This window comes from Octopus sinensis, linkage group LG9, assembly GCF_006345805.1.
Source record: "Octopus sinensis linkage group LG9, ASM634580v1, whole genome shotgun sequence".
Lineage (NCBI taxonomy): Eukaryota > Metazoa > Mollusca > Cephalopoda > Octopoda > Octopodidae > Octopus > Octopus sinensis.
Genome location: NC_043005.1, coordinates 14,266,180 through 14,291,867, shown reverse-complemented (window position 1 = coordinate 14,291,867; position 25,688 = coordinate 14,266,180). Strand labels below are relative to the sequence as shown.

At 36.8% G+C, this 25,688-nt stretch overlaps 1 protein-coding gene across 2 annotated transcripts; it reads left to right on the top strand.

The window, feature by feature from the left end:
* Window positions 1-562: 562 nt before the first annotated feature.
* Window positions 563-23,770, top strand: LOC115215666 (proteasome subunit beta type-3). 2 transcript variants are annotated; one of them, XM_029784930.2, is made up of 6 exons: window positions 563-710; window positions 3,627-3,814; window positions 8,127-8,234; window positions 12,152-12,329; window positions 15,871-15,965; window positions 23,619-23,770. In XM_029784930.2, the coding sequence occupies exons 1-6, from the start codon at window positions 708-710 to the stop codon at window positions 23,665-23,667; spliced, it is 621 nt and encodes a 206-aa protein (XP_029640790.1). In that variant the 5' UTR covers window positions 563-707; the 3' UTR covers window positions 23,668-23,770. The 2 variants fall into 2 exon arrangements, with proteins under 2 accessions (XP_029640790.1, XP_036361681.1); XM_036505788.1 differs by lacking the exons at window positions 15,871-15,965; window positions 23,619-23,770 and adding an exon at window positions 12,551-12,566 and having other exon boundaries at window positions 12,152-12,358.
* Window positions 23,771-25,688: the final 1,918 nt, after the last annotated feature.

Genomic DNA, 25,688 nt, shown 5'->3' with positions numbered 1-25,688 from the left:
GAGTACAAATAAACAAAAGCCAGCATAATAATTTTTAATTATGGTTAAAAAATTCGCGATGCAGCGTTTTCATCAGGGTTCAATCACCTGCACAATACCATGGCAACTATTTTCTACAGTGGTTTCGGGTTGACTAATAACTTTTGAATGGAATTTGCCAATCAATGACTATGCAAGAAGCCCAACGCGCACGCATATGTTGTGTGAATTTGTTTACACCGGGTCGATGGGCGCCGACATCCCTCTCATCTGCATCATTTAGTTTCATTTCATCTCATCCTGTCCATGTCCAGCCCACAAGCTTCTATCTGTGTGCTGCCCTTGTGGCAAATTAAATGAAATAATGAATTTGTTTACACCGGTCTCAAAACTAGTCTTAAGTTGTGTCCCTTTGCATCATGAATCTCTCAACAGTTCGATAAATCAAAATCGAGAAAATAAGTATCAAACTGAAATAAGGATTGGGGGTCAATGTGATCGACCAAACTCTTGAAGGCGATTACTAGACCCAATAAAAAATTTTTAAAAGTAAAAATTAAAAATTAAAAAAAGAAAAAAGAAGAAGAAAATCCTTACGGAATACACGGTTGTCTTTCCTTTGTACGCTTTTCAGTGTTGTGAAACCACGAAACGGTGGGCAGCGGCATTACATTGCGATTTTGTCGTATTTTCCTCTTCTTTAATAAATTTTTGGTTCCAGCAGAAATATGGTAAGTTTATTGCTCAGATTTGACCTTTATCTTTTTTTAGAAATACTAATAACAAATTGTTGAATCGTTTGAATCGATTACTGAAATACTAATCATTCATAATTATATTTGTTTAAGTTATTATATTAAAACTGGTTTTGTATAATTTGTGTAGATTTAAGAAGTTTACTCAAATTATTATTCATATATTCTTAAATTTTACAAGTTAAATTTGCGTGTATGTATGTATATTTTATTTTAATATCAATATATGAATCGATTTGGATGTTTTAGCATAGTCCAGGAAATTCTACACGAAACCAAATGAACAGTTTAAAGCAACAATCCTCACGCGGGTTTTCTTTCTGTTTCGGTAAACGGAATTGGTTACCGAGAGGAATTGTATTCATAGACAATCAACTAACCAATTAAAAAATAAGTAGTAGATCTTCAAACGGGCTGAATTAATCTGAATGATTAATAAATATAATTCCTTTGCGGCCTTTAATAAAACCTCTTTTGTATCACATTGCTATTCTTATGCAGATGTCTGTTAAGAAGCTGCGGACCTTTGTGCTTGGGATTTAAAATTTTAGGAGTATCCAAAGATGAATTTGAAAAATAAGGAAATAATACGTTTGAAATAATTTTAATAAAATTAATAATATGTGTACGTTCAAAAAACGTGCTTTGTCTCATTAATTATTATTATTCATTCAAGTCGAAACACTTTTATATATCTTTATATATAAAACTAAAGTTGTGTGTCTGTCTCCTACGATTTAGATTCCTAACTACTCCCACATTTTGTGGTGCAGTTTAACCAAAACCGGGTATCTTATAGTCGTGATTCATATCGAGCCCTTCTGGGTATTAGCGTGCATCTACGATGAGTCAACGATTTAAAAAAAATTTACCATAATTTTTTTCCATTTTTAATGCAATTTTTTGCTATTATATAAGGGAAGTAACTCTCTAAAAATGCTTATATAGTTTTTTCCCTTACAAATCCGAGCAACGCCGGGCGATACTGCTAGTTTGTTATAAAACTCACATATTGGTTAAATAAAATTTAAATTATCAAGCTAATAGAGCTTGCAGTTATATATGTGTGTGTGTCGTTTCGTTGATTTTGTATTGCAAACCTTTACCGAGGTAGCCAGTCATTGAATTTATATTATCTCCCTTCACTATGCTACTGTCCTATGTTTCATGGATCTAAGATCCACATAAGTTCGCTGGGAGGGAACAGTCGATTTATAGACCTCAGTACTTTATTAGTACTCTTGATTTCGTTGAGATCTTAATTCCTGACTTAAAGGGCTGTAATTAAATAAACACGCTATTTTGTCTATAATGTAATTGATTTTATAGCGTACAATGGTTATAAAATTAGACGAATGATATTTCCTTGTTCCGACACAAAATTATGAAAAGGAGCTAATCTAATCTTAGCGAAGTAAATTGTGTATAATAATAATAATTGTGTACAGTGCTCAGATGCACTACAACTCATCTAAAGTGTATATATAATCAGGTGTAGTTTCGGCGGATTTCGGAAAGCATGAGGGCCTTAAAGGATGCAGTGTCATGGCAGTCAACAACTGACGCCTCTGATTGAGCACACCTCTATTCAAAGTCTCACCAACCTGAACCATCATGTCATTTCGCGTCTAAAATGTCAATTTGATATATGATAGTGATCATCATGATCAGTTTGACATCTATTTTTCTGTTTACATGGCTCAGACGGAATTTGTCGTGGCAGATTTTGTACAGTCAGATGCCCCTCCTGTCACCAACCTTCACTTGTTTCCAAACCAGATAATATTTCCCCATAGCTAGACATGTCTTCACAGATGATTGAAATCAAATGACACTGCTCGTATGGCGGTAGTGCTCATCAAGCAGTGTCAAAGGTACAAAAAGAATAAAGAGATGTGCACATATATCCAATCAGTGGGTTTCTTTTAATTTCCATCTACCAAAGCCACTCACAAAACACTCCCCTAAGGTGCCATGCAATAGGAATGAACCTGAAACCATGTGGTTCATAAGCAAACTTCTTGACTGTATGGCCATGTGTGTGTGTGTGAAGTTGCATGGTCGAATGGTTAGGTTGCTTTACTCATGAACACAAGATTTTGGTTCTGATTTCCAGACCAGCAATGAACTAGCATTCCATTCAGGGGGAATGTTGGCCTATTCACTTAGCCAGTAGCATTGCATCATTTGAAAATTACAACTCTGCAAGGGAGCACATTGTAACCAGTAATAATTACCATCTGGTAGTCTGGTAGATACAGATATATATATATATATATATGTATATATTGTGGAGATGTACTTGCATAGCAAATGACCTAATCTGAGATCATGTGTTGGAAAGGAAACAATTGTATCATGGAAGGTGTTTATAAGCCATTTAAGAAACGCACAAAAACCGTTAGATTCACTTCAACATTTAAATTTTAATTTGTCAAAATATTTTCATTGCTTTGATACCACGACCTGTTCACTGACAAAATTCCATACTGCATCAGATGCAGCACGGAATTTTGTCAGTGAACAGGTTGCGGTCTCAAAGCAACAAAAATATTTTGGCAAATTAAATTTAAATGTTGAAGTGAATCTAACGGTTTTTGTGTGTTTCTTCAATGGCTTATAAGCACCTTCCACGCTGCAATTATATATATATACACACACATGCATGCACACATGTAGCTGAATGCTAAAACATGTCATGTAGTGGCATTGATGTAATTCCCTTATACCTCTCTATAGTTTTTGGCCTTATTTTACTGTAAGACATCGATCATAGCTATATGCTATAAACTGTACAAGTGTCAGTTCAATCCTGTTTTACCCCATCCTTTATCATTTCTGGCTTTGTAGCCAATGTAAGTAATCCATAATGTGTATATGTTTCAATTGCAGAGTATTCTGACTTACAATGGCTCTGCCATTCTGGCAATGAAAGGAAAGGAGTGTGTTGCTATCGCTGCTGACCGTCGTCTAGGAATACAAAGTTCTCTCACAGTGAGCACCAAATTTCAGAAAATATTCAAAATGGGGCCACGTTTGTTCATCGGTTTACCTGGTCTTGCGACAGATGTGCAGACAGTGTAAGTACTTTTGATTAATAATCTTTGTTTTAGTGTCCACATTTCTATGCTTATATGGGTCAGATGGAATTTGTTGAGGTGGATATTCTACAGGTGGATGCCCTACCTGTTGTCAATCCTTACATGTTTTCACAGAAGATTGGTAATGAAGGACACTGCCTGTATGACAGTGATGCTGATTTACAACAGTTGCACGACATCAATTCGCACATGCACACACACACACACACACATACATGTGTATATGCTTCTTTCGGATTCCATTTACTAAATCCAATCACATGGCTTTGGTCATTCTGGGATTGTAGTAGAAAACGCTGTCATGCAGTGGGACTGAACCGAGAGCCAAGTGGTTGGGAAGTAAGCTTCTTAACTGTACAACTATACCTGCACCTGAGGATGAATATATTTATATACATACATACACACATACACATTAAAGTGCATTCAAAAAGTATCTGACTTTATATTTCCTGCCAAAACTAATGTTGTATGAACAAAATTCTTTGGGTGAGATATGATGACACCCTTCCCGCACATGCATGAATATTTCTTGCTGGCAGGCCATGTCAGCTCTCGGCTGTTACACCTAGTCCTGTAATCACTATACCCCCCCCCCCCAAAAAAAAAACCCCTCACTCATATGGGGTGAAGGTATGCATCCTCCTTAGTGCTGGTGTCACAATAAAATGCGCCCACTACTCTGTAAAGTGATTGGTGCTAGGAAAGGCATTCAGCCATAGAAACCACACCAAAATGGATTATGCAAGCCAGATGTATTTCTGTGTGTGTGTGTGAAAGATAGACAGGTAGTGTTGTCATCATAGTACCTAACTAGTTACAATTAAAAATGGAATTTTTGAGTGCATGTCTGTCAACACAACTCAGGCTTCAGAAAAAGGTTATATTCTTTTACTTGTTTCAGTCATATGACTGTGGTCGTGCTGGAGCACCACACCTGTAGTCAAACAAATCAACCCCAATCAGTCTTTTTTGCTGAACTGCTAAGTTACTGGGATGTAAACACACCAATATTGGTTGCCAAGTGACGATGGTGGGACAAACACAGGGGGACACACTATATATATATATATATATATACATGCACACGTATACACACATAATATATATTATATTTAGCTGCTATAAGGGTAAGAGTGATGGCGTAAATAGAAACAACTACAAAGGCATTAGATTGCTAGACCAAGTCATGAAAGTTACTGAGGGGGTTATATCTTAATTGATTAGAAATAGAATTAAACTAGATGAGATGCAGTTTGGTTTTTGTACATGGGAAGGGTACCACAGATGCCATTTTCCTAGTGAGACAGCTGCAGGAAAAAGTACTAGGACAAAAGTAAGCCATTGTACTTAGCCTTTGTCGACCTGGAGAAGGCTTCTGACAGAGTCCCTGCTCTGTTGTTTGGTGGTCTCTAAGGAAGTTAGGAGTAGAGGAATGGCTTGTTAGAGTTGTACAAGCATGTACAGTGATGCTGTCAGTAAGGTGAGAGTCGGCCATGAATACAGTGATGAATTTATTGTACAGGTAGGGGTTCACCAGGGCTCAGCTCTCAGCCTACTTATATTATAGTCCTCCAGGCCATATGGAAGCACTCCGTCGGTTACGACGATGAGGATTCCGGTTGATCTGATCAACGGAACAGCCTGCTCGTGAAATTAACATGTAAGTGGCTGAGCACTCCACAGACACGTGTACTCTTAACGCAGTTCTCGGGGATATTCAGCGTGACACAGAGAGTAACAAGGCCGGCCCTTTGAAATACAGGTACAACAGAAACAGGAAGTAAGAGTGAGAGAAAGTTGTGGTGAAAGAGTACAGCAGGGATCACCACCATCCCCTGCCGGAGCCTCGTGGAGCTTTAGGTGTTTTCGCTCAAAGGCCATAACAGAGGAATTCAAAACTGGGTGCCTGTGGGATTTGCTATATGCTGATGACCTTGCTCTTATTGCAGAATCTTTAGCAGAATTGATGGAGAAATTCCAGGTATAGAAACAAAAGCTGGAACCAAAGGGCTTTAAAGTTAACCTAGCAATAACCAAAGTTGTTAGTAAGAAAGGAGATAAAGCTCTCTTTCCATCAGGTAAATGATGCTGCTCAATATGTAGGAAAGGAGTTGGAAGAAATTCCATTCACTGCACCTAGTGTAAACTATGGATATATAAGAGCTGCAGTGGAATCACAGGTAGATTAACAGATAAAGTCGTCTTTGTACATGGCAGATGTGCAGGAACAATAAGCACTAAGAGCACATGAGAATTAGATTCTCTCAAATGCCCAGGAGGCTCTCTTGATGTTATAGATAGTTTCTGTTACCTAGGTGACAAAATTAGCAATGATGGAGGATGTTCTAAAAGTATTCTTTCTAGAATAAGAATTGTGTGGAGGAAGTTCAGAGAACTATTACCTCTGTTGGCAACAAAACGACTCTCTCTCAGAGTGAAAGGTAGAGTATATGATGCTTGTGTGTGAACAGCTATACTCCATGGTAGTGAGAAATGAGCTCTGAATGCAGAAGACATGTATAGACTGGAGAGAAATGAAGATGGTATGCTCTGTTTGATGTGCAACATCAGTGCAAATGTATTGAGTTGGGCATAAGAGGAATCAAATGTAGCATGCAAGAGAGAAGACTACATTGGTTTGGACATGTGATACATATGAGGACAGCTGCATAAACAAGTGCCAGTCAGTGAAAGTAGATGGTACCCGCAGCAGAGGGAGACCTGGGATGAAGTGGTAAGGACCAATTTCAGGATGTTGGGCCTTACGAAGGATGTGACAATGGCCCAAGATATCTGGCGCTATGAAGTTCTTGAGAAGACCCACCCATGTTAGCAAAACTGAGTTCTAGAAGTGCTGTGTGTCCTACTCACACTTAAGAGAATTTCTTGCACACTCTGCCACAACAAACCAAACTACATGTCTTCTCTTCCTCACACTTCCACTACATACACTAGGTTTGCCTCCCACTGCCCAATCCTGTCCTCTTGGCCCTGTGCCACTGTATCTTTGCTCTCTGCTAGCTTCCGACCTGTGTATTCCACCCACACCCTGTCTCATTGTCTATGCCCGGCACTTTGTCGCTATCTCTATCCTGCTGTCTCCCACTCACTCTTTCCTTCTGCACTTCCCTCAGGTTGGGTAACCATGTATTTCTTTTGCGGTAGTGCACCTGTTTCTGTTTTCATGCCTGATTTTTCTGCCTCACTATAACCTTTCATCATCCGACACAAGATCACCTTCCCCAGTGCCTCCTTCCCTCTTGCAAGTATTTGGTGACCCTGTCAGTGCAAGTGCCTCTTAAAAGCACCCAGTCCACACTGTAAAGTGGTCGACGTTTTGGAAGGGCATCCAACTGTGAAAACCTTGCCAAAACTGACTTTGCCTGTGCTTGTGCCACATAAAAAGCACTAAGTCCATTCTGCTTAGTGGTTGGTGTTAGGAAGGGCATCCAGCTGTAAAAATCCTGCCAAAACAGTTACAGAAGTCTAGTGCAGTCTTCTGCCTGGCTGGCTCTTGTCAAGCCGTCTCACCCATGCCAGCATGGAAGGCGGACGTTAGATGATGATGATGTGATGGGCTTTGTTCAGTTTCTATCTACCAAATTCACTCACAAGGCTTTGGTTACCCCGAGGTTATATAAGAAGACACTTGCCCAAGGTGTCACACAGTGGGACTGAACCCAGAACCATGTGGTTGGGAAGTAATCTTCTTACCACACAATAGTTTTTTGTTATTGGTTTGTTTGTGTATTTTTCTGGGTCTTTCAACATATAAACAACACAACACAGACTTTTAAAAAAGACTCACTTTGAACAATTTATGGAGGTGTGTGCATGATTAACAGATTACTGGCAGCATAACGACAGAAAACAACCTAGTTACATATGAAACCCTTCTCTATGAATGTACTTAAAACGTCATTGCATCCTTTTGTGTACTAATTTACATTGGGTGCTCAGTATAAAGTTTCTACGTAATACCTTATTGCATATTGGATATAATCATTTCCGAGGTAGCAGTAGTCTTGTAAGAAATCTCTATTAGATTACTGTTCTTGTTTAATAAGGTTTAATATCGCAACTCCTGATAAATATGTTATTTTTTAACTTTAGTAAATGCTCATTGAGGTAACCATTGTTATCTATTTTGGGGGTTAACTTTCTTGGAGTCTGTAACTTAAAAATTGCTCTGACTTTGAAGCAGTACCCCTAATTATGGGCACATGAGCAATTTCTTGTTATAAATTTTAAAACTTGTCTTGCTTTTTTTAATTTCTTTACAATTTAGGAGCCAGAGGTTAAAGTTCCGACTGAATTTGTATGAATTAAGAGAAAACCGGAAAATAAAGCCTAAAACTTTTATGTCAATGGTGTCTAATTTACTTTATGAAAGAAGGTAAGTGTTCTGTTCTCTAAACTCTTGCTTATTTTACTAAACATTGAGTTTGAGTGTAGAGCATTGGTTCTCAACCAGGGTTCATATGACCCACATAAGATTTTTGAGGGTCCATGCAAGCAAAATAGAAAATTAGGGATTTTCAATAATATTTTAAAGGTCCGTGGATAAATATTGCTTTTAGGTGTATTTGTTGTAAGAAACAGCTAGGTTTTTTTCCTCTAACATTTTATATAGTTCAACAGGTTTCCAGCCACAGAACCATGTTCTCCCAGAGACTTCTCTTGCAAACCTGCACAAGTGAATGTGCAAAAGACAAAATAGGTATTTTGAAAGAAGTATCTATAAAGCTAGTTTTTAAATATCGAATGGTTATGGCGGATCCACCAGAATAAAATAGTAATCAAAGGGATCCATAGATATATATATCATGAATTATTCATTATTGTCACCATTCTTTAATGTTTGTCTTCTATGCTGGAACGGGTTGGATGGTTTAACAGGATCAGATAGGCCAGAGGGCTGCATCAAGCTCCAGTGTCTGCTTTGGTGTGGTTTCTGTAGCCAGATGCCCATCCTAATGCTAACCACTTTATTGGGTGATCTTTCATGACACAAGCACTTGTGAAGTCCCCAAGTACCTTACAAGACAGGCTTCCTCAATTGAGTTGGGATATAGTAGAGAGGGAGGTGACTTTATGTCAGGTGTTGAGAGGGTCTTGCTTAACAGTTTGGCTATTTAGGAAAACCTTAAAAGAATACCAATTTTTAAACCACATCTTTGCCTTCTGAGGTGTGTTTCACGATTTCTAGTTATTAAAAAAGCAGGAGTTTTCAGGAGTTAAAAACTGTTTTATAAATAACACAGTCCTATAAAATGGAGCTTTTTGAAATTGCTTTGATAATTTTATGTTACTTGATATATTTTTATGGTGTTATTTCAAATATCAAAAAGCTCTTTCTCATTAACTTATGGATTTGTTACTATTTAATGACCATAATTTGGTCCTACAAATATACCCTCTTCAACATTGGTGTCTAATAGAGCAGGAAACTTGCTCCACAAATACTTGAAGCCCTCTCTATGCTGTGGCAAAGCTTTTATGAATTACTTCATGCAGCCAGGTTTTATATGCAGAGGAGGTAAAAGAACCCTTTTTAGATCAAACAAACTTTCTGAAAAGATATTCTTTGTTCCTGGTGTAAGCATATCCCTATTTGGTCTTTCTTTTTTAGACTAATGGCAGTTCCTGTCTCTACTGACCCATTCACACAAATAACAAGGAAATTTTGTATAGCCTAACTGTTGTCCAAGTAACATACAAATTATTTTCAAGTCACCACAAATCATCTAGTTGTGATCTTTGAATTTACTCTCATATAATAAGACTGACACCAAATTTTCATGTTTCCTTCATAATTACTGAGTGTCCAACAGGGACGAAAGCATATTTATTACCATTATGCAGTAGAACAGCTTTAAGACTTCTCTTTGAAGAGTCTCCATTCATCAGGGCTGTAACTTATGCAAAACTTTCCTATTAGTCATGATAAACCTGTACAATAAACCAAATCATTTTCTTGAGCGATTTTGAAGCTACAGTACAAATTGAATGATGTGCAATGAGCTTAAAGATTCTTAGAGTTAAATCTGGAGCCTAAAAGTTCTGCTGACTCCTCTGCAAGCCCTAAGTCCCTCACTAGATCATTTAATTCCCATTGCTTGAGTAGTTGAAGTTCATCTTTGCTACTATTGAAGTTTTCATTGTCGTTGTTATTTTAGCCTTCTGATTCAGGTTTCCTGGTGAGGATTGGACAGGAACATCTGGTCCCTGAGTTACTGGTCACAATGCAGATGTGATATTTGGATAAACAATGTTTTTCCACTCCTATTGTATCCCTGCAACTTACATGAACAAAATGAACCAGTCATTACTGTGATTTTTAGGTTCTCTCCATATTGTTAGAACCCCCAAATGAAAAGGGCTTCTTTGTACTTTTTATCCATTTTCATAGTTCTTCAACACAATTGAGCAGGCCATTATAAGGAACCCACTTCTTAGTCTCTTAATTTCACACCAAAGTAAACGTAGTAAGATATTTTGACAAATTCAGTAATGTTTCTCTGATGGTTTTTTTTTTGTTTTTTTTTGTCATAAACTTATCACAAATATAACAAAAATTATCTAGACTTGCTGCATATCTTCTAGAAGACATCCTTTCTTCAAATGATGTGGAGATCTGTTAGGAAAGGGGAAGGGGACATTTTTTTTTAACACATATATTTAACTCACCATTTAAATGTATACATTGTATTATTAAAGAAGCATTGAAATGTAATGTATGATACAATAAACCAAGCACATAGCATATATACATTGAAAAAAAGACATGGAAATATATAAAAAAACGATATGTTTTAACCTAAGCAACAGTGATCTTGTAAAGTGCACCTTCCTCTCCTCACTGCTTGCAGGTCACTGAAGCTACAATGATGCAGGCACCTCTCTATGTAGTTGAAGCAGTATAAACATTGCCAGATGCTTACTTTTCAAAATTATGCCTGTTTATTATACTGTTATAGATAATTGTAATAGCAGAAGACAATAGTCAGATAGAATAAGTACTGGGCTTACAAAGAATAAGTCCCGGGGTCGATTTGCTCGACTAAAGGCGGTGCTCCAGCATGGCTGCAGTCAAATGACTGAAACAAGTAAAAGAGAAAAAGAGAGTCAAATTCAGGCATAATGGTAAAATTCAGTGACCAATTTTGTGAAGAAACTGTATGTGATAGGACAATTTCTTAGAAATGTTTTGACATTAGCAGGTGAAAATTGATCAGTTTCACCCAATTTTTTGGTCACAGACCTGTACAATTCAGCCTTGATTTCACAAACCAAGTATCAGGTTTTAAACGTGAATTTGTAAAATGCATTTTATTATTTGAGCTGTGATGTCAGAAGTATCACTCGTAAACTTTGGTTGGTCAAAATTACTAAATTACTTGCTTTGTGTAGTTATGTCCCTTTATCAATGCTGTTTAGTTCGACATTGCTTCTCCTTTCGAGCTCATTAAAACTCGATGTTATTTGTATCCTGAATGTGTAGTTTTGTGCCAAAATAAGAAATCATTATTTGCCACTTTGACACATTCTTTGCAATATTTCTTCATTTAACTATTTTGAGGCCTCATATGGTAATATATCTTTCATGCAAATGTTAACCATCTTAACCAAACATTAACTTGCTAATTTGAAACCTAGTTACTAATATTACTCTGTTAACACTGTCATAATAAATTTTGATGAATTTAATGTGAAGTAGACTATTCCATGCCTGCAAACTCAAAATTCAGAACAAACATCTTCTTCCAACAGCAAAGAAAACCAAGAGAATCAAGAATTCTAGTTTTAGTTATTTGTGTAACTTCTTGTTGAACTTAGTGCTGTAGTTTAACATATACAATGATGAAGCTTTTTATACTGGTATATACATGGTGGTGAGCTGGCAGAAACGTTAGCTCGCCGGGCGAAATGCTTACGGTATTTCGTCTGCCGTTACGTTCTGAGTTCAAATTCCGCTGAGGTCGACTTTGCCTTTCATCCTTTCGGGGTCGATAAATTAAGTACGCACTGGGGTCGATGTAATCGACTTAATACCTATGTCTGTCCTTGTTTGTCCCCCTCTATGTTTAGCCCCTTGTGGGTAATAAAGAAATAGGTATATTATATAGTGTATCTCTTTACCACTAATTACACTAACAACAATTATCATGTTCATGGACTATGTAGTTGGCATTGCTTTTGTCAGTCTTGATTTTTATATAATGTGTGTAATTGTTTTAAGATTTCATTTAATGTGTTAAAATATGTGAAATTTTTTTTCCTTCTGAAATAGAGCATTTTATATTTTTTTAGGTTTGGTCCATACTTTGTTGAACCTGTCATTGCTGGATTGGATCCTACCACATTCGAACCTTTCATTGCCTCTATGGATTTGATTGGTTGCCCCATGGTCCCTGGTGATTTTGTTGTGAGTGGAACTTGTTCAGAACAAATGTATGGTATGTGTGAGTCATTATGGCAACCAGATCTGGTAAGTTCTCATTATTTAGTATTTATATACGTGCAGGTGGCACGTAAAAAGCACCCACTACACTCACGGAGTGGTTGGCGTTAGGAAGGGCATCCAGCTGTAGAAACATTGCCAGATTAGACTGGAGCCTGGTGCAGCCTTCTGGCTTCCCAGAACCCCGGTCGAACCGTCCAACCCATGCTAGCATGGAGAACGGACGTTAAACGACGATGATGATGATGATGAAAGCCTACCTTATTTATTTAGGTCTTGGACAATGTGGCAAGGATTAATACATACCATCAAACTGATTCCAATTCTACCAATGAAACATCTGAGACTTTTCATTTTAGCTTTTCTTTAGCTGACAGAGGCAATCACTCCAGTTTGTGTTTATCATTGCCTGCTAAAGGGTTATAGGAAGACTGATACCTCGTTCTGTGACATGAAGAAATACTTATTAACTATGCAGTTTACTTTGTTGGAGCTGGGCCAGTGTATGTTATTTTTCTGTTATGGACATACCTTGTGTAATTACAGGACACAAACTTTCAACCGTTTGTTTAGTGGGTCATTCCATCAACTCAGCCAGTTGCAGCTTTCAGTGATAGGTTGTCTCATGGTTATTGTTAGAAGCAAAATTTCTGATGAAGTTCATTAGCAATGTGAAGAAATCATGTTCTATCATCATCATCAAGGGCCTTGTCATTGTCATTTACCTGCTGACATTTGATACTGAAGTATTCTTATATCATCTGTACATTTGCATCATTCAGAAATAAGATGGATTTGACATATGGTTGAAGCAATTGACTTTAATACAGCTGGATGTTTTTTTTTTATACTGTTAACCACTCACTCAATTGTGAAGTTATAGATACCATATTTTAAGGCATGTAAGATGTGCCCTTATTTCAGAGAGTTATTTCAGGAATAAGAACTATGTAGTGCATTTAAGCATCCTGTGTCTTTGGTTCTCAGCTATAATTTTTTTTTCTGTGTTCTAAAATTGGAATTTGCACTTCATCATGGTAAAACTGAGTTTAAAAGAAGTAATTTAACATATATTATACATGACATGTTTACACCACATGATAGTGGGTAAGACACTGAACTTTTGAATGAAGTCATTTACAATTAAAAGGTCCTGCATGATGAATACCTGTAAAAGTTGTTTACATGTAACAAAAAAAAATCAATTTAAGAAAAGCAAATAATTAGTATATTCTATTGAGCATAAAGTAGGAGATAGAAAATCAGAAGTCCTTTACTATTAAGAGATTATTCATTGTTGTACATGCAAAAGTTCCATTGATGTCAAGAATGTTTTCGTAAAAAAGCAAGATACCAGTTTTTTTTTCTGTTGAACATAAAGCAGGAGGTCAGTGTAACAAAATTGGTGTTGAAGCATTTATTGAAATACATACAAGCCATAGGATTGCAAATTCATTGCAAAACAAATCATTCAAAAGAGAAATTGATTGTAAACAAAGCAAAATAAAAAATTAAAATATTCATGAAAATGCTAATATTTTCCGTGAAAAGTCTGGAGATGTATTTCATTTTACAATTTGTCATTTTGAAATTACAAAATGTTTAATAAAATTAATACAGTTTTTATGATTATGTCTTTCAATGAATTTGGTATTGACAGATGCATTTTTGACCAATTGACTTTTCAATAAATATGCCTAATTGCTGTATAGTAACTTCTGTGTTTTAATAACTACAATAAGTGGATGGGCAAAAAGCATTATTCTTCATTAGAAACAAAAAAAAGTAAAGCCCTTTAATCATCTTCAGCATTGAAAAATTTTGTTTTCTCATTAAAACCTACAAAAAGTACACCATTTTCAATTCCATCAAGGACATTATCTTTTTCACATATTTTTAAAAGATTTCACACTTATCTCAATTTTACTAATATCCAACAATTTCTTTCTTTCACTCACACGTCTTTCAGTTTGCAGCTTATTCGTTTTCCACCTGCAAACATAATTGGGGATAAAAGAACTCAATACTGACACAGCTAGCAATGGTGAATGCTGAAGCAACTTGCAATATTAGAGCTAAGCTAGCAATGGTGAATGCTGAAGCAACTTGCAATATTAGAGCTAAATTAAAGAATAGTACGGTGAACACCATTCTTTGTATAACACCAGTTAGATGGTGCTAGCTACTATTGAGCCTGACACCAAATGGTGATGGATATCAGCGTTAGTCATCATTATAATTTCATTGTTTAACCCATACCAACATAGAAAACAGATTTTAAATGATTGTGATGGTTCTTTCAAAGTTAAAGGTGGTTTTCCTATAATTTCTTTTTGATTGATTAATTTATGTTAATAACAATGACAATAATATGTTTAATTAAACAATAACATTTTTATTCTAAAGTTAGACTAGGCAGAAGCTACTACCTTTATATACTGTAAAGCACATCAAGTTAACTTAATTCATGCAGGATACATTTAAAAGCTAGGTATTGTGATGGTAAATTTATTTTTAGACTTTAACTATCTCTAGATAAGAGTTATGTGCCTTGCTCAAACATTAATGTGTGTACTTGTGATCATGTGCTTAGTAAGTCACGGTCATCAAAAAAATTTATGACAGTACTGTTTGATAGTTTGGCTATTAGTGTAAAGATGACCATGTGGACATGGTACTTATGCATGGGTCATGCATTCAGATCCACTGCTGGTATTTTGTGTTTCTGAGAGAACACTATTATACAATGTCTTGGTTCATTTGTCTGTTTTAAGTATCAGATCAATTGCCCAAGTTCTCAGTGTCGAATCAGAGTCCATCATTTGTCTCAGTCTGTCATTTGTATCCAGACTTTGGTTCTGATTATGGATTATTGTGTATGTAATACACTATCCATTTTATGTAGACTCATCACACATAAGTTGTAAGCATTAATAACTCTACATATGTAATATAACCAGAATCTATTGTCAAGAATGTGAAAGCTAAGATTATGCAACACACCGTGCGGTATACTTTTATATCATTATGCATATTTAGCCAATCTTTAAAATACTTTTGGCATTTGATCTTTTGATCTGTGAGCTGAAGGATCATAGTTGGATTTTATTCAACTTTAGTGAAGTCAAAACTACACCTGTTCAATTAACTGACTAGTTTATCACCATCATTTTTATGTCCATCTTCCATACTGATGCAGCTTGGAGTCATCATTGCAGTCCAAGTTAGTTTTTATTCAGAGGTACTGTTCTCTTAGACAACTTAGAGGTTCACGTGTCCCTCACACATCTCAAATTTTGGTATACTTTCTATGGTTGAATTCCTTCCTTCCTTGATACCTGCAAACTTTACAGAGTGTAATGTAAATATTTTATGGCACCAGCATTAAAGAGGCTATTGTGATCTCAGTATGACTAAAGGAACCTCAAATACTCAAGTGAGGTTTAATTTTTTTTTCTTTTCTTTTAAGATGAATACTATTTAAAAATTGAATAAAACTACTAATAGTAAATTACTATTGTCCATCTTTATTGATTTTTTAAGTACATGTTTATTTATTATATTTCAGGAACCAGATGACTTGTTTGAAACTGTCTCTCAAGCTATCTTGAATGCAGTTGATAGAGATGCATTGTCAGGATGGGGTATTATAGTATACCTAATGTAAGTTGTTTACTGTAGTCTTTGTACATAGTAAAGTCAGTGGTAAACTAATTAGACCTATACCATGTAGTGCTGTTTTAGTATAACTTTGTCACATTGGATGTATGTTTGTGAAGCTGAGCTTCACAAAGATACCAAAAGTTTGAGATGATTGGAGCAAAACTTTTGTTGTAACATTCTCACATAAAAAAAACTTTCTTTAAGCCTTTTGTTACGAACCCAGCTGAAACCAGCTCTGTAGTATAAATATCTTGTTTTCATAAGTTTTGAATTATAATCTTCCACCAAATCTTAGTCACAATTTATGTTCCTAACACTAGCTTAATGATAACTAAGTTATTTTACTAAATTTATTGTTTTATTTAAAATAATTGAAAGAAACACAGAACACCTCAAAATAAATACGGTAATGAAAGGGTTAATGTCTTCCATTATTGGATAAGAATTAGATTGTTTTTTCTTTTTAATCTTAACCCTTTCATACTATATTTCTGACCAAATTACACCCCTTATGTGTTTCAATTAATTTCTAACGTAATCATAAATTTAGTCTGGTTTCATTAAACAACTATAACTTTTTTATTTATCGATATATTAATCTGATTTTTGGAAGATAATTTAATGAAATATTCTCAACCAATTCTATACTATAATTTTTGTCACGAAGTGACTCTAATTGCAGGTAGATACAGGTAAATTCAACAAAGTATAAAATTATTAAAATTTTGTTCAAACATCGCTATAGAAAATGGGTTATTAGCTAATATTCAATTGGGTATACAACAAAATTTTACGATAGAATTTGTTATTCTGGGTAACTTTCTGATACCCATAATAATATTTATGGCAAAATAGTCTTAATTTCATTTAAGGTTATGGGAAACCACAAACTATCGTTTCTTTCGCTTTGTTTACGTTTAGCGTAACGGTTCGTTTTCGCCGTAATGATTTCAAATAGGCTCATTCGAAAAAGTAAATAGAAATAACCTAAGGCTTTACTCTCCTGGGAAAGTCTGTGGCTTGGTCCAGTTTCTTCAGTAAAATCACCGAAAGAAACAGTTTTTAAATGTTCACTCCATTCGGGTGCCAATTCATTTTCTTTATCGCTATCGATCTCGGATTCACAGTTTTCACTTTCGGAAAATGAAACATCAGATTCATTATCAAATACCACATGCTTTTTTTTTTCAGTCATAGAGTTAGATTTATGAAGGTCTTCAGTAGAAAATCCTTCGAATTCTGACTCGCTGCTTGATATAATGAAATTCGTATCCATTTTTGTCAGAATTACAAATTTTGAAAACACAATAGGAACAAATTTCGGAAAAAAAATCTCCCAAAATTCACGGAATTAAAATTACACTTCGATTATTGTTCAAAACTGTAGTTGAACTCTTTACGAAGTATAATACGTGTTTTCACGAATGTGCTAAAGAGATTTGCTCTGATATTCTAATTTAAATATGAATAGGTAAATTCGGGCGGCTTTGGGCGGTTTGGTCTCATTAACCAAAATTTTTTTCGGGCGGCTTTGGGTGGTTTGGTAACGAAAGGGTTAAACAACTATTGCATTTTTGAATTCACTAAAAATTGAAGCAGCAATGAACATAGACCACTACACCCTACTTTGATTTTTAAAATATTACATGTGTGATTGGCATATTTGATTTTCAACATGAAATATGAGTGGTCCTTTTTTTCTTTTTTTTTTCTTATTATGTCAAGCATAGAAAACTTACCAGAGTTAGGTACTGTTATCAGAATTGCAAAGTAATTTATTTCATACAAGCATAGCCGTGTTCGCAAAAATGCCAACAGTTTTATTAATGATAGAAAATGGCACATCAACACAATGGGAAAACTATTTGTCAGCAATCTAGTAAATATATGTACATACGCAGAATTGAAGCTCTTGAAGAATAAGATGTAATGTACATATAAGTATACATACATATGCATATATACACGCACGCACATACCTATCTATACATTTATATATATATATATATACACACACACACACACACACATATATATATATATGTGCCGGTGGCACATAAAAAGCACCACCCGTACGTGGCCGATGCCAGCGCCGCCTTGGCTGGCTTCCGTGCCGGTGGCATGTTAAAAGCACCAACCGATTGTGGCCGATGCCAGACCCCCTGGCACCTGTGCAGGTGGCACGTAAAAAGCACCCACTACACTCGCGGAGTGGTTGGCGTTAGGAAGGGCATCCAGCTGTAGAAGCACTGCCAGATCAGACTGGAGCCTGGTGCAGCCTGGCTTCCCAGACCCTGGTCGAACCGTCCAACCCGTGCTGGCACGGAAAACGGACGTTAAACGATGATGATGATGATATATATATATATATAGGTAGATACGTATATACCCACACACACACATATTTTGTAGACATATCTTCCCCCCTCTCTTTCTCTCTCTCTCTCTATATATATATATATGTATGTCTATATGTGGCACAGAAAAAGCACCCACTACACTCTCAGAGTGGTTGGCATTAGGAAGGGCATCCAGCTGTAGAAACTTTGACACCATCATTTTTGAAAGACCGAATCAAAATAGATGAACATCAATGGAATTTGTATCTTTGTGGTACCAGTGCCGGTGGCACACAAGAAAACCATCCGAACGTGGCCGTAGCCAGTACCGCATCGACTGGCCTCCGTGCTGTGGGCACGTAACAAACACCATCCGATCGTAGCCAGTACCGCATCGACTGGCCTCCGTGCTGTGGGCATGTAACAAACACCATCCGATTGTGGCCGTTCGCCAGCCTCATCTGGCACCTGTGTCGGTGGCACATAAAAACACCATCCGAAGACCCGGCAAGACTAGTCAGGCCATAACCCGTGGCCCCTACCTGGGACGTAGTCAGTCCACCTGTGCATACCTTCCTTCTTGTGACACTTGTGAAGACCTGTTGAGGCAAGTGAAAATCAAATCAAATCAAAACAAATCAAAATAGATGAACATCAATGGAATTTGTATCTTTGTGGTACCAGTGCCGGTGGCACACAAGAAAATCATCCGAACGTGGCCGTAGCCAGTACCGCATAGACTGGCCTCCGTGCTTTGGGGACGTAACAAACACCATCCGATCGTGGCCGTCCGCCAGCCTCATCTGGCACCTGTGTCGGTGGCACATAAAAACACCATCCGAGCGTGGCCGTCTGCCAGCCTCGTCTGGCACCTGTGTCGGTGGCACATAAAAACACCATCCGAAGACCCGGCAAGACTAGTCAGGCCATAACCCGTGGCCCCTACCTGGGACGTAGTCAGTCCACCTGTGCATACCTTCCTTCTTGTGACACTTGTGAAGACCTGTTGAGGCAAGTGAAAATCAAATCAAATCAAAACAAATCAAAATAGATGAACATCAATGGAATTTGTATCTTTGTGGTACCAGTGCCGGTGGCACACAAGAAAATCATCCGAACGTGGCCGTAGCCAGTACCGCATAGACTGGCCTCCGTGCTTTGGGGACGTAACAAACACCATCCGATCGTGGCCGTCCGCCAGCCTCATCTGGCACCTGTGTCGGTGGCACATAAAAACACCATCCGAGCGTGGCCGTCTGCCAGCCTCGTCTGGCACCTGTGTCGGTGGCACATAAAAACACCATCCGAGCGTGGCCGTTCGCCAGCCTCGTCTGGCACCTGTGTCGGTGGCACATAAAATCACCCACTACACTCTCGGAGTGGTTGGCGTTAGGAAGGGCATCCAGCTGTAGAAACACTGCCAGATCTGACTGGCCTGGTGCAGCCTTCGGGCTCCCCAGACCCCAGTTGAACCGTCCAACCCATGCTAGCATGGAAAACGGACGCTAAATGATGATGATGATGATGATGATGTATTTCTAGAAACAAAATGATGTCATTTTATACATTTAAATACTTAATTTAGTTTTTAGTAGACATGCCTTGTGCAGTTTTTAATTATTTAACTCATTTGGACATCATACTAAGGAGTTCAGAAATTGTCTCCTGGAATTTCTGTCCAGGCTGCAGACATGTTGAATATGCTATTCAAAGTGTTAAGTCAACCTGAGCAAGATGCTGTTGGTTCTTTCTCTTTGCTGGTGAATTGTACAATCACTCTTTTGACTCTGGCAAGAGGAATCCCAAGGTTTTGTTCAATTTTATACTGGCTAAGTCCACCTTCAGATTAACCCATCATATGCCCTCTTTAACCCTTTAGAATTCAGATTACTCTGTCAAATGTAAAGCCTGTTTAATTACATTATTTTAAATTAATTGTACAGCATTTTGTAACTCTGAGATTTTGATGATGTCCCTGTTTATTTTTAGACAGACTTTGTAGGGTAAGTGTGAGAGGTCAGAGCTGGCTGGTTTGAGCATAAAACAGGGAGACAATTTTGGCCTGGTATGGCCGGTTTAAACACTAAAGGGTTAAAGATCAGACAACTTTTTTGCTTCTGGTGTTTGTAACATGCTATAAGCAATATATAGTGTAATCTGAATGCAAAAATAGTAATACATTCACAAGTCTGAAGCACGAAGTATTGCCTGCACAGATAAAAACAATACGCATCACGGAGTGGTTGGTGTTAGGAAGGGTATCCAGCCGTAGAAACACTGCCAGATCAGACTGGGCCTGATGCAGCCTTCTGGCATCCCAGACCCCAGTTGAACCGTCAAACCCATGCTAGCATGGAAAGCGGATGGTAAACGATGATGATGATGATGTATCAACCAGACTGTCAGATGTTGTTATACACCACTGGTTACAGTATGCTTCTTAACGTTATTTTAGTTTTTGAATGATACCACCCTACTGGTTAGGTGGCAAGCCATTATTTCCCCTGAATAGTACACCAGTCCATTGCAGGGTTTACTGTTTATGGCTGAGTGGTCTGGAGTAATGTGAAATGAAGTGTTATGCTCAAGAGCACAGCATACCACTGGTCTGGGAATTGAACCCACGATCTTGCAATCATGAGTACAGCACCCTAGATATATATGTGTGTGTGTGTGTGTGAATGTACATGACCTAGTAGTTAGGGTGTTGCTCTCATAATTACATGATGGTGGTTTCAATTCCTAGATCAACAGTGCTTTTTGTTCTTGAGCAAGACACTTCATTTTGCATTGCTCCAGACCACTCAGCCATAAATGGTTACCCCTTCAACAGGTTAGTGTTCCATTCAAGAGGAATATTAGCTTGCCCACCTGTCCAAGTAAGGTGACATCATACATACACAGACTGACAGACGTGTGTGTGTGTGAATAAATTGATATAAACATTTGGTGGGTTTTTTTTTTTTTTAGAAAAAGAAAGAGAAAATGGCATGGGAATACCATTGTCGTAAAAATCAAACCACACCTCATAAAATAAACATACTAACCACTATACTCCTCATTCACCTCTTTCAACACTTAAATGATGCTGTAGATATTTAACAGATGTACCAAGCATTTAGGTCAACAGAGCTTCATGTTCATTACATGTAAATTGAAAAAGAGATATGACATGAAAAGTCTTCAGTGAAACAGAATTGTAAGATAGATGAGTAAGAAAAGGTCATGAGACTACCCAAAGGTAATTAGGCAATATCTACTGAAAAATTGACTAGAACATTAGGTCTGTTGGATGATATTGTTTGTTATTAATCCTTTAGTAGTCAAATTACTCTGCCAAGTGTAAAGCTTATTTCTTCATATTGTTTTGAATTAGTCATGTATTGTCTCACAGCTTTAAGATTTCAATGATATTGTTATCTATTTTTAGGATGGCATTGTAGGGTAGGTGCGAGAAGCTATATCTGGCCAGTTTGAACTTAAAACAAGAGGCATATTTGGGCTGGATATGGCCAGTTTAAATGCTAAAGAGTTAAAATTATAGGATAACACAATTGCAGTCCTTGTAAACTCATTCCAGAATGGAAGTATGCATGTAAAAATAGCATTGATATAATTCTATAAAGTAGTCATTGAAATGAGTAATTGTCAGGTATTGGGTTGATATGCCCCTCCTCCAAATTCTGGTCCTTGTGCCTATATAAGAAATTATCTTTAGCAAGAACTGAAGTGATTTAAATGCATTTGTTGCCAGCCTCGCCAGTGGCACGTAAAAAGCACCATCTAATCATGGCCGTTTGCCAGCCTCCTCTGGCACGTAAAAAGCACCCACTACACTCACGGAGTGGTTGGTGTTAGGAAGGGCATCCAGCCATAGAAACATTGCCAGATCAGACTGGGCCTGGTGCAGCCTTCTGGCTTCCCAGACCCCAGTTGAACCATGCTAGCATGGAAAGCGGACGCTAAACGATGATGATCTTTCTGTTGTGTTCAAATTCCACTAGCATTCACTTTTATCCCCCTATTGAACATAAAACAAAGTACCAGTAATATATTGTGGTCCATTTGTGGTTTTGTACCAAGGTTTTATTGTTAGTCTTAAAATGATGGCTGGTAGAGAACATGATGAAATGTTTTGCAGTATTTTGTTACATACTGTATTCAACTCCTTCCAAAGATTTTCTTTTTTCACTCTTTCGTAATTTGTAAAAATAGCTTTAAGTATATTATATATTATGAGAACTGGTTCAAAGCTTTATTTCCATTGAATAAATCATTTTGAATTGAAATAAAAAATTTTTTACTATTCACTCATAAATACAAATATTTAACTTTCAGTCATGCTTAACTATTCAATCAAGAATCTATGTAGTTGTGTACACACACATGCACATATCATGTTACCCATAAAACTGTCAGGTTTTCAAATATATAACCTTTGGAGATTACCCAATTGGATGACCTCATATAAAAAGTGTGTATGTATATATATATATATATATAATAAATATTAGGGAATGAATCCAAAATTACAGGAAAAAATCAGATTTAGGGTTAAATCCAATTTTATAGTAAAATATTATATAATATAATTCGAGACAAAACCACTATTTTAAAATCAAACAAGGAAAGACTTAATCAATACATAAAATTTTAATATAAATTAAATAAACCATTTATTTAATTTATATTAAAATTTTATGTATTGATTAAGTCTTTCCTTGTTTGATTTTAAAATAGTGGTTTTGTCTCGAATTATATTATATAATATTTTACTATAAAATTGGATTTAACCCTAAATCTGATTTTTTCCTGTAATTTTTGTGGTTTTGTCTCGAATTATATTATATATATATATATATACATACATACATACATACATATGCCAACAAGTGTTTATATAGACATGTTGAACTATAAACATATTACAAGTCAACAAGAGAACCTCTCTTAGATATCCTCCTCCCATTAAAATTAAAGACAGGACATTGGATGGGATGTTCATGACTGGAATGCCTTTCATCATCGCTGTGTTCAATTCAAGTTGACCAGAAATGAACTATGTTAAGAATCACTAAAGCAAATAAGACACACCCCCAAATAGTGCGTGCGTGTGTACACCTCTGTTACACTAAAATGCTAATCTCTCACATGACACATGTATTTGTCTTTGTTTTACAGAAGTTGTTTCCTCTCCCTCTCTCTTTATTTATATATGTATATATACACACACACACGAGAGAGAGAGAGAGGGGGGCACATAGATAAATTTTATTTTATTGTGATATAATTTTAATTTTCTTTTTTTTTTCAGAGAGAAAGACAAAGTGACAGAAAGAATCCTGAGAGCTAGAATGGATTAGACTTGACACTCATTAGCTATTGTATTTTGTTTTTCATCTTTTTTTTTTAATTTTTTGCATTTTCCAAGTCAAAATCTTTCCAAATAAATTTGAACAGTCATTACTAATGTGTTGTGTGTCTATGTGTGTGGATATAAATGAATGAAGACAGTGCCGGTCACTAATAGATCACACCTGTGGAAGAGGGAGACCCAGAAGACATGGGATGAAGTGGTGAGAACCAATCTCAGGATGTTGGTCCTTACAGAGGAGATAATGGACCGAAATGTCTGGCGATATGAGGTTCTTGAGAAGACCCGCCCACTTACCAAAACCAAGTTCTAGAAGCGCTGTGTGTTCCGCCTAGATGTAACAATAAAACTTTTCACACACCTTACCCCAACAAACCAAACTACATCTCTTCTCTTCCTCACATTTCCTCATTTCATACACTATACTTATCTCTTGATTCCAATCCTGTCCTCATTGCCCTGCTCACTGTATCATTGCTATCCTGTTGTCCCCCATCTGCTCCATATACCCAAGTTTCACCAGTCACTGCATTCATGTGAAGTCTCTACTCCCCACTCACACCTTTGGCAATACCCTGCCATTTGTATTCTGACCCCCATACCCTGAGTGTATGCCTGAGCATTTTGCCACCATCTATCTCTCTCTTGCCATACTCTTCCATCCCATTTATATTCTGGTCCCTGTTCCTTGTGAGTATACCCAAGTACTTCACCACCATCACTCTTCAGCTCTCTCTCTCTCTTCCACTCTTCCCTCTAGTTGGGTAACCATGTATCTCCTCCTCAGCAACACACCTGTTCCTATCCTCGTTCTTTATCTCTTTCTCTCTCCCCCTCCTCCTTCCATCTTTCTCCCCCTCTCTCCCTCTTACTGGGTAACCATGTACCTCCTCTACTGCAAGACACCTATTTCTATCTCTCTGATACACTCTAACCTTTCATCATCCAACACAAGATCACCTCCTCCAATCCCCCCCCCCTCTCAAAGGATCTTTGTCTTGCAAGTTTACTTGCTGACCCTACCAGTGCTGGTACCACATAAAAAAGCATTCAGTCCACACTATAAAGTGGCTGGCATGGGCATCCAGCTGTAAAAAGCTGTGCCAAAACAAACACTGAAGCTTGGTGCAGTTTTCTGCCAAGCCAGCTCCTTTCAAACCATCCAACCCATGCCGGCATGGAAAGCAGATGTCAAATGATGATGATGACAATATATACAATAATGCCACGATGTACGAGTTAGTTTGTTTCTGTAGACCACTCATAAAGCGTTAACTTGTAAAGCAAAGCAATAATTTCCCATAGTGGCAATGTTATAAATTGTAATTCGTTCTCAGAAAAATATTTTACCTATAAAATTTAAAATACTCGTACATAAATGGCAATAAAACAACAGTAGAATGTAAAGAATATTTTATATAAAGTAAAAAGAATTCAGGATGATTTATAATAAAAAAAAATATTATAATTTTCTGAATCACTTTCACTCACACACCATCACTTGTAGACATGATCTCTGATCCACAAGCACTTGTGGATTTCTTTTTTAAAAAGAGTCTAGAGTTGTTTGCTTAGAAGAAGCTTTTTTTCTCTCTCTTTAAATTTCTCGGTAACACAGAAGCATTTGTTATGGTAGTAGAAACTTTAGTTCTTCATTCAAAATTTGGACCTTGTGCTTGAAAAGGTTTTTATAAAATAAAACTTATAAACCTGGGGTTTCATAAAGCAGGTCCGTATAAAGTGAGGTATTACTGTATATAATATATATATATATATATATATATATATATATATTATATATATGTACAGATGATAAAAGAGACATCACCCCAGGTCAACCATGCCTCGTGACTAAATTTAATAGTCATAAACTGTATTAAGCCAATCATATGCATGTGCATTTATATGTATATGTGTGAGTGTGTGTATGTACAAATGTGTAGTAATGTTGATATTTTACTTGTCACTGTGTGAGTGAGGCAGTACTAATGTTGACATGACAGAGCTCTG